Consider the following 13,338-nt stretch of genomic DNA (forward strand, 5'->3'; position numbering starts at 1 on the left):
TTGGCACAGCTCAACCACTAACCACCACCAAAAATCAAACATTTTAAAAGGTAGGAAAGCATAAAATACATGAAATTTATCAGCCAATGTGCGACTTACCAAGTGGTCCACTTTCTCCTTTCACCCACCCACCCTCCAAATCCATCAATGAACGAGAATAGCTCGAGTGTGGGAAATTATACTCCCTACTTACAAACGTTTCTTTTATTTGAGACCATTTGCTATTCCTTGTTGCATCGTTTTCCCACTGGAGATCCCTAATGAAATTAGTACAATAATTAAACAGTACAGTGGACGCAAAAGGAGGGCATCTTTTACTCTTCCCTTTTTTTTCCTATTGGTACATTAATCTTTGCGTGGTTGATAAGTAGTGAAGGCTCTTGCAACTCCAAGCTATCATTTTTTTGGGGGGGGGGTGGGGGAGATCAAACAAAAAAGCAATCCGTTTCTTAGCACCTTCCACCAAATACTTATCACACCCATGTCAACAGATATACTAAATCTTATTTATTTATATAACAAATCTCACCTGAAACAGACCAAAAACTATGAACCAACCACCCACTTTACATTGACAAAACACATTACTCCCCACTCTTTTTACCCCAAAAGAATCAATAAATATTTGAACCCATATAACTGCACAAATTAAGACCAAAAAAAAAAAAAAGTTTTTCTACTCACATGCACCTTCCTTTCATCTCAATATATATATATATAGCTAATTGAAACAAGTAAGAGTGTTCCATTGACCAACTAAACCATCAACACTCCACCCCGAGGCTTAGAGCCGGCCACCCGGCTCCGGCGCTTGGACCGGCGGCGCGGAGTGACGTACTTGGATTCACCCCACTGCCAGAATCTCTCCTGCTCCGACGGCGAGTTGTCGCACTCCGGGAATACGGTGGCATACCGGACGGCGTCGTAGCATACGGTGTACGTCAAGTACCGCTCGCGGAACCGTCGCATGGCGGCGCGCTTCTTCGAGGTCATCAAGGCGTAGTCTGCCGTCATCAGCTCAAACTCAGACTCGGCGCAGTGCTCCATAGTCGTCGGCATGTCGATGGCGTTGGCCCGGCAGCCTCGGAGCACGAGGTCGGAAAACTCAGACGTGAACGGCGAGTACTTGTAGTTGATCTTAACCTTCCCGCCGTCTGTGGCCCACGCCGAGCCGTCCCAGATGGTGGCGTAGAGGTACATGGGCTTCGACGGGTAGTCGGCGCCCATTCCCGCCGTTCTAACGACTTCTCTTATTGGAATGTCGTCAATGTAAAATCTACAAACAACAATCAATTCAATCAACTCTATTAAAGAATTAATTGAGAGAGCTCTAAATAAATAAATATATATATATATATATATATATACGTACATGATATAATTGGCAGTCCAGAGAATAGAGTAGGTATGAAAGTCCTCAGTGGGATCAAAGGGAAGGAGGTATCTCTCCTCCCTTCCTCTGCTAGTGCTGCCATTGCCATACACATTCGTTTGAATTCTCCAATCTTTTCCTCTCGTATTCCCCAAGAACTCGAAGTCCAACTCATCGTGTGTCTTCTCAAACACATCCCCATTGGATAACTGCAATCATCCAATTAACCATCACATAATAATTAAAAAAAAATACTCAATCATGTGGTTTGACCCAATTATATAATTAATTAACACATCACATTGCATTGCATTAAATATATATACCATACCCATGTGAACTTTGGAGATCTCTACTTCATATATATGGAAACAAGCATATATATTTATATATAACGCGTTAATACTTCCACCTAAAGCTTCTTTAATGCAAAAGCCTGTTATACCAAACTATCTTGGAATAATTAGTTGGCATTAAATATCGATGGAAGCGTTAGCTATTCTTGCTTCCTTAAACATTTGAAATGACTAAAACAACCCGGTCCTCCTTTCTAATTTACATGAACAACAATAATGCGAGAGAAATTGACAGTGAGGTGGAATCGAATTAGTCTTACGTAGAAGGCGACGACGACGCCGGCGGTGTTGGACGACGGCAACTTTATGGACGCGCTGAAGAAGCCATGGTGGTATGAATCCGATGATATGAATCCCGAACCTATGTAAATTTTTATTTTTATTTTAAAACACATGAAATATTTCCCAGATAACTATTTGTTTTATAATCTTAATAAACTTATCTTCACAAATTAGCTAGTACCTGAATAGCGATTGAGCACGAGTCTGACAGTCCTTCCATCCGGCGAGCGAACGAGGTTGCCGTCGCCGAAGAGCGGCGAGTAGCCCTCGTCGAACGTCAACGTCGGCACGTCGAAAGCCACCGCCGAGGAGAAGGCGGCCACGAGCAGCAGCGCCGCCGCCAAGAACATCAAGGAATTGGCCATCGATTGGTTAACCCTTTTTTTTTCCATTCTTTCTTGCACTAGTTCTCTCTCTCTCTCTCTCTCTCTCTCTCTCTCTCTCTCTATATATATATATATATATATATATATCTCTATTGTATATGTCGATATCTCAATCTTGGTTTGCTTTATAAAGGAGAGGAGAAGGAGAAGGAGGAGGAGATTTAGGATTTAAGAAGATGGAAAGGTTTTGGAGAAGAGAGGGTGGAAATTGATGCATGATAGGAACGGGTGATCTGTCATCTAATATTCCATAGATTCGGTGAAATGAACGACACCACCCTTTTGTTCATATATTTACGCAATTGCCACTCCACTCGGATTAGCTCATCCCGGCCGTTCGATCCTCGAAAGCTTTGCGCGTGGAAATTATGGCGAAGCGTCCAATTTTGACTAGATTTTTATGCCCACTTTACCCCTCCCCTCCCCTCCCCTCCCCTCCCCTCCCTTTCGGCGTAGTTATGTGAAGGGAGGAGGGTGGAATTGTCATTCTACCGGAGAAAGTTTCTCCTTCCGACGCTTGTAATTATATAACCGAAGACCGCGTCCGACAATGACGGCGGCGGACGATTCCATTAATATTCGTATTAATTGTTAGTTTGGGTTTCGTTTCTCTTTATTTGCCTTCATTAGTGACGCGATTAGATTGTGATTTAGATGGTAAACCGACAATTAAAATCTTTTACGACGATTCTTGAAAGGTATTGCTAAACCTAAGCTTCTACCTCAATCTTTTTCTACATTAATTTGATACAATATATAAAGAACAAAGTAACACATAAGTTTTAATTGCAAAGACCATGTTTGTGTACACAAAATAAATAAATAAAATTCGTAAGTCAAGCAAGCAACTTCCAATGTACACTCTACCAATAAAAATCGTAAAAAAGAATTCTAAGTCTAAATCAAACTTTGGTATATATATATGTATGTTTCTGCCACTGCTTCTAAAACCGACCAACCATTTGACCATCTCTCTCTATATAAATAAAACTATATAATATATATGTATGAGAACCATACGTTACCACATTGCAAAATTCGTTTTCAAAGGAGGATGGCAGGTCACATTAATGTTACGTACGTCCAACTTATTTCACAAGACAAGCTAGGTAACTAATATTATTTTTGATTAATTTGTTAATTTCCACTGGTTCCCATCAAATAATAATAATAATAATAATAATAATATTTTGGTACGTATAGATTTTTTTTTTATAAGAATAAAATCTCGTGAAATGTATACACTGTACCCCTCCTCGTCTTCATGCTATTACTACTAAACGAATGAGACGTCTCACTGCTGTTACAACGAAGCATAGAAGAGAGGGGCCATAGATGGATAGATACCTTTTGCTCTTAATCTCTTTAGGATAAGTAGTGGAAAGAATGGAGGCATATTATATATATTTATATATATGCAAGTGGTTGTATGAGCTAAAAGAGGCCAATCGAATAGAAATATATAGTTCGAAGATTCCAAACAACTAAGCCCGACCAAATTATTGCAAGCTCCTCTTTTAAATAATGTCATCGGGTTCGTCCCTTATTTTTGTAACTGTAATTAACTTATATTTAAGGATAAATATGGTGAATATAAAGATGATCTTTTGCACACATAACTAAGGAGGCATTAGTATACCAAGAATTAAAGAGTTATTGATGTCTTTGTTAGTGTTTTGGTGTACCCAACGCATCGATGGGTCCTTGCCACCGAACTAAAAGTTTTATCGATGAGTGGGTCCATTATTCACTGTCAGCTGCCAAAACTGATGACATGGAGTAGCCAGCAAGGATTAAATTATATAGATATGGCATGTCCCATGCCGTCCGATCTACTTCAAGATTCACTCAGAGGCAATGAATACGTTGGTAAGAATCTAAAGCTTTAGTTTTCAGAAACTTCTTATTCTTATCCTCTTTGCTTTTGAGGAGGAGAAGAGGAGGTTGACCAAATGTTCATAGGCACTTGGCATAGCACATGACAATACCCGCATATCTAGCATTATTATTAGTTGACAACAAAGTATCCAAAATTTTAAAAATTCTATCGAGCATGCACAATTACTTTTCTACCTTTCCTATATCGAGAGTATAAAAATTTAAATGATGTCCTACTAAATACCGATGTATGTGATGATATGAAACTCAGCACTTGATTGCCCTTCCTATGTTAATTTGGCATCTTCTCCTAGAGGTTACCTAACTTAACGATGGTTTTAATTTTCTAGTATTCTAGAAAGGAATGAAGCTTGCAGTAGAATACTCAAAGCATTAATGGTTGCATAGGTAATGTTGGGTGATTCAACAACTATCTGTCCACATGCAATGGAGAGTAGACTTGGCATTCGGCCAGCCTGTTGTTATGTTGTGTCTGAACGTAAAGAGAAGAGGATGATGGAGAAAGTCCTCTGGTGGGGTGAGCTGTACCAAATTGGTCAAATAGGAGGACTGCATTGAGCTCATAGCGATTGAATTATGAAACCCATTCATTAGTCTCTATGTGAGTTATTAGTGGAAATAACTCAAAAAAGTAATGAAAGGATCACTAGGTTCAGGTCCACAGTGCATTCCTGATTTCATATAGCTGATGATACTAGGTAGATATAATGGAGTGCAAGCAAACTATGGATATCAGGATAGATAGCAGTAAAAGGACACCAAAAATTTTGTAGGAATGACTTCACATGCTAAATGACAATTAGATTTAAGTAGTAGTGCTTATTCTATAATTCAGGAGATGGATATGCATACCATTGTATTTAGCTGAAAATGTTTTGGCATTGCAATTTCAAATTAGCCTGAGCTTTCTTCTTTTTACGACTCGCCTTTGGGCTAATATCAAAGGTGCCTGAGTTAAATCCAATCTGATGAAATATACAGTAATCTTTCTGCTGACTGAATCATCAAATTGGGAAGTTCAGGCTTCAAATTTTAACAAAGTGATATTTTGATTCAACATAGCCCTCGGCTTCCCATAGAAATGATCCAAAAGCAACTGCCTCCAAAACCAGCATAGTCAGCCCAGAGAATGTTACCGCCACCACTTCATCGTTGGCAGTATCAAGAGAGCCATCTTCTGCTATTCTTATGTCGGGCCTCCCGAACAAGGCCTGTGTTTGCTTTTCAATCAATGAGATAGCTTCCTTGGATCTTATGGTCGCATATTTTTGCAACGTCTCCGCATCTAAATACATCACATAAGACCTCAATTTGTAAGACTTGGAATCTTCATCATCGCCATCAGAACTATCATCATAATCTGGTGAAATTTGTACCATGGATTCTAAGTCCCAGAATGGGTTAGGCTTCAAGTCATCAAATATTCGCTGCTCCTTGGTGCTTGTGGGAAGAGTTTTCATACTTCTCTCTAGTTGGTATCGCTCATCTACTCTTTTAAGAAAATACCCATACATGATGGAGGCAGCATAAAGCTTCCCAAGCTTCAATTTACTGATCTGGACAATCGTATTCAGAGGGCCAACAAACCTTTCTCCAAGAATAAGACTCAGATGGCTTTGTATCATTTCCATAGCATCAGGAGAGTGTATGCTTTCCAGCTTCTCTTCTTGGTTAGGCCACGAGTCGATCTGGCTAATAGGGTCCGATGTTGGTGATATCGCAGGGATCATTGAGATGCCATTCTCCATAAATTTCTGTACAATCAAGCAGTATATGATCTCCTCTATAGCCCTCTGCCTTTCCTTATCTTTAACTTCTGCAATCCTCCTACAGTTAGCAATTAGATTATTAATAACAATTATGCCATGTCGAAAGATACTGAAATTCCACAACTTGTTTCAGAATGTAGAAGCACAATACTTCCGTGACAAGGATATATGATTATTTCTATAATCCAAACATAACTGATACAAGTAAGGCTACTACTGCTGCTACTCACTGAACTGGAATTATCTAGCGGACTGGTGCAATTATCACAAGATAAATCAATCCCAGATAAAAAAGGGTACTTCAATTTCAGAAATGTTTTCAATGCCATCAGTTTGTATATTTGATCAGCTAAACACAGTACCTCTGTTTCCAAGAAACAATGGACTCCTGCTTGCAGGTTTAAAGCATTTGACTTCAATTTTTATATGCAATTAAAGAAATAATCATACCTAGTGAGATCTGAGATCAAATAATTCTGCTAGTTACAGCTAAGGCTCTCTATAGTTGATGGTGTTCATATGCACAACAGTAGTGAGTCATCAGAGTACACTACATTTTGACAGTTCATATAGCACATAAAAGAAATAAGTAAAAGTCCTTGTTTTTTTTTCTCATTTAGGTGCTATCCTTGTTGGAAGAGCTATTAAATCAGACAGACAGAGGTGCCAGGTTCTGACTTTGTATGTCTGCACAATGGTCTTATTGTGCGTTTCAGGGAGTAAGGGGTTGAAGAAAATAAGTTTTATCTGTAGTTCAGTTCCGCTATTCTCCTATAGGTTCTTAAATCCTCCATTTTCTGCATTGACTCTGATTTCCGAAGAACCGATTAGCAAAAATGTAAATTTTCAGGTGCGCTTAATAAGTTTAGTAAGAGTTCTAATGAGATAGAGGATCTTCCAATCACTGATATAGATATTATATTCTCTTTGCATTCAGTCCCTTCCCAATTGAATTATATAGTTATGTTCAGGAGCTCGTGAAAATCAAACATGTCAACACATTATCAGGTCAAAGGAAATCATAATAGTATGAAGAAAATGATTTCTTTCTGCCTGCAGAAGAAGAGCTTATAATAACTAGGAAGCAGGAAAAAATAGGAAATTTAATTTTTCTTCCAGCCAATGGCCAAGGAATATTTTCTGATATAGAAAAAGGCTTTTATGAGTACCAGAGCATTCTTTCAATGTATTTAGTCAGATATTACGACTAGTCAACTACTGATAAGTTCATGAAGACCTTGTCTTTTGAACAGCTAAAGCAATAAAATATACCATCAAAGCTTTGGCAATGACCTGTAAAGGAGAACATCTGGAGAAGCACGTGAAGCTTCTTCCTTCTGAGTATCTCTATCTGATTGAAGCCGTTCAAGCTGCTGATCAATTGTTGCTGGAAGTAGGTGCGGATGTGATTGAATTATTTGTGACAGAAGCTGTCCTGTTGGAGATTCAAATTGAAGAGGAGCAATTGGTGTCTGCTCCTCACCAGAATTCTCAAATGCTCTCACCTTCAAGCTACTTGCTCGGTAATTCTCAATCCGGAATCCAATTCTTGGGCAGGCAGTAAAAGGATAGCTCTAGAAAACACGAAATGGTTCAGTTTCATCTATTGAAAATAATGAAACAGATCATGGCCAAGGAAAAGATAGGGAAGCAAATAAAATAAGCTCCCTCATCAATAATAGAAACACCGAAAAGCAGCACCATAAAAGCAGAAATTTAACAAAGAAATGTGATATTTTGCGGAACTGCATAAGCAAGTTCCGACTACATGAAAAACCACTTATGACTTAACTGAAGAAAATAAAAGCATAATATGTATAGTGTCTGGCAAAATAGTTGAATATAGATATTCATCAACAACAGAACAGAAGAAACTCAAGAAAGTGCATCTAATATTTGTTGGTTATGTCTCATCAGCCCGATCTTGTTTTTTAAACTCTTCATCTTTTTATGCAACATAGGATGGCCACAAACAACCCACACATATTCTAAGCAGCACATAATACGTATAATCACTCGGAAGATCAGAAATGAAGGTAACCAATCTCCCTACATTGTTTGGAGGACATATTCATAAGGCAGGTATACTGAACCTAACTCTCCTACATCATCCAACCAACAACGACTTAAGATATGGTAACTAGCAACTTAACAAGCAAAAGAAGATACGTTACCTGTGGAGCAACCTCATGGACCTCAACTTATAAGCTTAAGTAGTAGATATAGCATCTCCATCTAATTGCCCTTCTAATTTTTACGAGTCACTTCTCATTAACTATTCACTCAGACACAAATGTCTCATACCATGATGCCAAGTATTTTGGCTCTAGATAATAAATTAAGTTGTAAACCAACCACCAAACTACAAAAAGATGAACATAGCCTCTGAAAGTAAGCTACCGATTCAAAATATTGAAAGGGACTGAACTAGGAAAGGCACCAAAGTGGCAAAGCTTCAACATCTTGGCATTGCATTGCTATAAGATATATCGTCTCAATAAGAAAATTTGTTCATGCAGATGACTCCAGTCAACTGGGACAAACCCTTTGACGTCGGTGTCATTGTTGCTGTAGTTTATGAATTTACTAAGAGGTTGCTTGGTTGGATGTTTTTACAAATGCTGTATTAATAAATACAGTGTCTAAACAAAAACACTAATATTTGGTTTGGTGTATCAAATTTAAAAAACTGGTTAGACTCATATGCAGTTTTTTGGCATCCAAGTGGATGTCAAAAGACTGCATCTAGCCTAAGATGACCCATCTCTCTTCTCTCATTTCAACTGAAATTTGATTTTCTTTTAGTTAAAAATATAGTTGCAATCTTTTGGTTCTAAGAAATACAACCAAATATTTATGATTATAATGTCAAAATAGTATAATAAAATACAACAACAAAATACTTATTTACCAAATAAACAGATCTATTCGTTTCGCTGGATCTAGAGAAACACGTATTTCTTAATGCACATGTATTTCTGAATATAAGAAACCAAACAGCCCGTAAGATATAGTAAATTGAGGTACCCCAACATGCTACCATTGGTTTTCGTAGCATGTTCTTATGCTGATGAATGCATTCAAGTTAAGATGAATGAGAGAGCACTGAGTGAACATTCTAGAGTGAATATGGTCTAAAATTCCTATGACAAGATTAGATCTTTTTATTTCACTGGATAGATATTAAGTGTACATTCTGAAATCAACCACTATCCAAAAAGAAATTGTCAAAAGTAACAAATGAGTTTAATCTAAAGGGGGGGGGAAAGAACCCCACAAAAGTCTACTGTGGAATTCTCCTCAATACTCGTGAAAAACTATAAAAAAAATCTCAAAATTATGTACTCAGAAGTCGTTCCCACCAAACCTATACTTCAAAAACACGCACCTTGGCGGAGAAGGAATGCCTAGTGTCGGGAGAGAGGTGAGGGAGGAGCTTTAGGTCTACCGGCGGTGACCTGAACCCGGCGGCAGAGTACGAAGAGCACGGGAGAACCAACGGCCCGTCCGCCGCCACGCCCCACGTGCGCATTCTGGTCGTATTCTACTGCTGATTGGTGGAGTAGTACGATTGGGGATTCTTCTAGGGGAGACGCGAGAGAGAGAGAGAGAGAGAGAGAGAATCAGGTGGGTTTCTTTCCATTTCTAAGGTTAGAAAATATCTCGCTTTTTTATTTTCATTTCCAAATTTTTTATTTCGCAAAAAAAAATTAATAATTTATAATCACTAATGGGCCAGACTTCAAAGTTTACTAATGGGCCGGGCCTTAAAATTTTTAATGGGCCTTTTATTTTCTAAATTTAAAACCAAGTGACACTTGTACATCAAACTTTAGTGTTGTATAAGCCTTACCTAACTCTCACCAAACAAACTCTACTTGTCCCAAAAATCAATAATAACTTCTTCTTTTTTTTAAACAAACCCAAAAAAAAAAAAGAGAGAAATTATAAGCTTTGATTCCAAGGTAAAACCAACAGTCACCTAACTTAGCTCTTTGCAAATAATTCAATGTTTCCATTCTTCTTTAAATTTGGTAGACCAACTTTTTGAACAGTGTAGGTAGAGAACCTTTTTGAGTAGTGGATAAATCCTTCTATGTTCTTTGTTTATGTGAAGTAATTATTTTACTAAAATATTTTTTTTTCTCAAAGAATTATTATCCCTTCTTATTACTAAGGACTTATTGTATACTTTTTAGCTCTTGTGTAATCAAATAATAATTTATTTTAATATTAGTTTTACTAATAACTACTTCTCTCTAATCTACTTTTCTAACTAATACTATTATAGTTACTAACACAATCCATCCTAAATTCTCCTTTGATGTAGGGTGGAGAACTTAGATCATTAGCTCATAAATTGTAATTTTTCCTTTGCTTCAGAAAAGAAAATAAGACCAACAACAGAGGAAGAAGATGTGGTTGTGAACTGATCAAATTCCAAATTCCACAAAGAATCTTCTCTGCTGGGGAAAGGTAAAAGGTGAATAAAAGTGGCTTGATAGGAATCAAACTCTTTTCCTTTGCATGTATTAAAAAGGATTGGTGGGTCTCCTAGTTTTTTCTTTCTTAATTTTTTTATTTTTATTATTATTATTAATCTACATTTCATATGATGTGGAGAACTCCATGACCACAAAATAAGAGGTTGATATCTCTTCTTTTTTGCCTTTCTAACGGAAATATAAATATGCATCTTATGCTTCCATATGCTCAGAAAGGATTGGGATGTCTAAAAGTTGAGGCTTGTAACAGAACTTTAATCTTTATCTCCCCTTCTATTTCTATGTGTTTCTCTAAAAAAAGTATAAATATGTATCTATTTGCATGTCGGTAAATTTGAAAAGATAATAGTCAATGTTTTTTTTTTTCAATGATCAATTAGTTGGTATGACTTAGTCCACTTTAGAAGTGTGAAACAATGTAGTTTTCCAATCTAAATGCATGCCTGTAGTCAAATTGAGAAAGAGGGGGAGGGGGGGAGAGGCCCACTAATTGGATGCACCTAATAATAATAATTAAAATTGATCAACATATAGTGCTGAATTTAATTTATTTATTTTTAAGAAAAAAATTTGATGCTGAATTTAAATCCAAATATAATAAAATATATTTGGATTTGGGAATGGAGTGCAAGATTTGAATTGAAGTGAGTCAAGAGAAGAAAAGGAATCCATTTTGTCTTCTAGGAGATTGGAAAGTTTGACACAATTGTCTTTAATATCTTCTTCATCCAAAACCTTATCTCTCCAAATAGGGTTTTGGGCCACAAGATGAAAACCTATAGCTACCAAGTTATAATTATAATTATAATTATAATCATAATAATTATTATTATTGACCTTCATTAAATTCAATGATGTAGACTGCCATCTATGTACATTTCTTCAAGTCATGTTACTCTCCAACTACCAAATTATGAGAATCACCTTATAAGATCCAATTTGGCAATGAGAAGAGTACACATATACAAGAGTTTGTAGATATTATTTTTTTCCTTTTTAAAATAAATAATTAAATAAATACAAAATCCTAAGTTTAAACCCATTTATTATGCAAGCCTTTTGGGTGAATGACAGGTAGGAACATGCAATTTGTGTGAGAATATATCACACTGGTGGTATGTGAGATATCCAATTAATGAAACCTTTAAACTTATACTCTAGGTAGTATGGATATAAATGCTCCTCATAAATCCAAACTCAATCCCTTAGAGCTTCTCATAATTTTCCTTGAGGTATGTCTCATAATTGGATAATTTACTCCTCTTAATTCTCAAGATAATTTGTTTTATGCTTAAATTAAATATCTATACTTTTTTTCCCCTTGCTTTCATTCATTCATTCTATGGGCCTTTTGCATTTAAATAATTAAAAAGTTTTGGGATCTAAATAAACATCCTCTAAATTATGGCATGGGTTGTTTACCAAATCCATTTCATCCTTCACAACAATTTGTTGAAAATAACCACCAAATCCAATCAAATTAATTCCCACCATTTGATTAGGAGGACATGAGAGGCCAAGAGGGCCTCATGGAAAGATTAGAAGAAGGTTGTGTAATCTTAATATAAGTTATTGTCTATGATATTATAGCTGACATTGGATAAGATATTTATATGTCACAATTTGAGTAGTTATATCCCACTTTCCAAATTAAAAAATTAACATCTTAGTATCAACAGACAAGAGGAATCAACTAATCCTCAAGTAGACATAGAACTTTTGATAGCAAATTTCCTATCAAGTGGTTGATAGTCTCAAAATTTGTTGTTATGATTGTAGCTGAAGTGTAGCAGGTCGGTCAAATGCATTCATAGTGGATAAAATAGTTATCTTAATCCTCCTCATATAATTATCAAAATTAGTTGAATTTAACTCAATTAATGAGTAGAGCTGTGACTTTATCCATTGGATGAGCATTGTGTTATCTTTCTAATTAACCTTAATCACATCATTTTGCAATGCCCCCACTTATCATCCATTGGCGCCTTATTTATAGCGGTCAACTTAGATGAAGTATTCAAAAAGTCAATGCACTCATTGGCATTATGTAATAGCACTCGCTAGCAATGGAGTACTACTAATAAATCGCTTAATTCTACCTTAAATCAACCATTTATAGTTTTTAACTACGATGATGGCGTAAGTAGGGTACTATAATAATATAAACCTAGTTCAAATAATTAAATCATTTAGACTTAACTTAAAACCCTATTTTAATATATATATATATATATATATGTAATAGGATAATATGTAGTAAAATTAAGGACTGCCAAGCCGACGTGGGAGCGGAGCCGTACGAGCTGGCGAGTCGCAAAAGGAGAGCCGCCGCTGGAAGAGTCGTGGGACTCGTTTTCGCTGACCCAGGAAAAGTAATTAATCCCCAGTCCAACACCCACCCTCGTTAACAAGGAAAGAAGGAAGTAATCAAAGAAGCATGTGGGGAAATTGAGAAGTAACAAAAGAGGGAAAAAAAAGAATAGTGGTATTAACACTTCAACCACCGCGTTATTTTGCTCTTATGTAGTCCACAGATACTATTTAGACGACTCTATTTAAATAAAATTATAAAAAGAGAAACATTCAAGACTATAATGAGTCAACTACCTTGAAACGACTTCTTGTTGCACTATTAAGTACCAATTTTGTTTTTCTCTTCGTTTTCCTTTTTTTTTTTTTTAAATAAAATAAAATATTATATATACACAGTGTCTTACACCGTTCTATCCGTTGTGGGTTTTACTCAGAAGCTTCCAATCACCGCGAGTG

General features: G+C 36.5%; 2 protein-coding genes across 2 annotated transcripts; both read right to left on the bottom strand.

The window, feature by feature from the left end:
• Positions 1-484: 484 nt before the first annotated feature.
• LOC140783261 (probable xyloglucan endotransglucosylase/hydrolase protein 30) lies at positions 485-2,574 on the bottom strand. Its single transcript, XM_073130079.1, has 4 exons — positions 2,192-2,574; positions 1,989-2,089; positions 1,373-1,581; positions 485-1,276 (listed from the first exon to the last, which is right to left on the bottom strand). The coding sequence occupies exons 1-4, from the start codon at positions 2,400-2,402 to the stop codon at positions 757-759; spliced, it is 1,041 nt and encodes a 346-aa protein (XP_072986180.1). The 5' UTR covers positions 2,403-2,574; the 3' UTR covers positions 485-756.
• A 2,540-nt stretch (positions 2,575-5,114) lies between these two features.
• LOC140783193 (UV-B-induced protein At3g17800, chloroplastic-like) lies at positions 5,115-9,752 on the bottom strand. Its single transcript, XM_073129972.1, has 3 exons — positions 9,453-9,752; positions 7,358-7,638; positions 5,115-6,122 (listed from the first exon to the last, which is right to left on the bottom strand). Exons 1-3 carry the CDS (start codon positions 9,594-9,596, stop codon positions 5,321-5,323), a joined length of 1,227 nt encoding a protein of 408 aa, XP_072986073.1. The 5' UTR covers positions 9,597-9,752; the 3' UTR covers positions 5,115-5,320.
• Between the last annotated feature and the right edge of the window lie 3,586 nt (positions 9,753-13,338).

The sequence above is a fragment of the Typha latifolia genome, chromosome 3 (genome assembly GCF_019914945.1).
Source record: "Typha latifolia isolate L0001 chromosome 3, TyphaL0001v2, whole genome shotgun sequence".
In the NCBI taxonomy this organism is placed as follows: domain Eukaryota; kingdom Viridiplantae; phylum Streptophyta; class Magnoliopsida; order Poales; family Typhaceae; genus Typha; species Typha latifolia.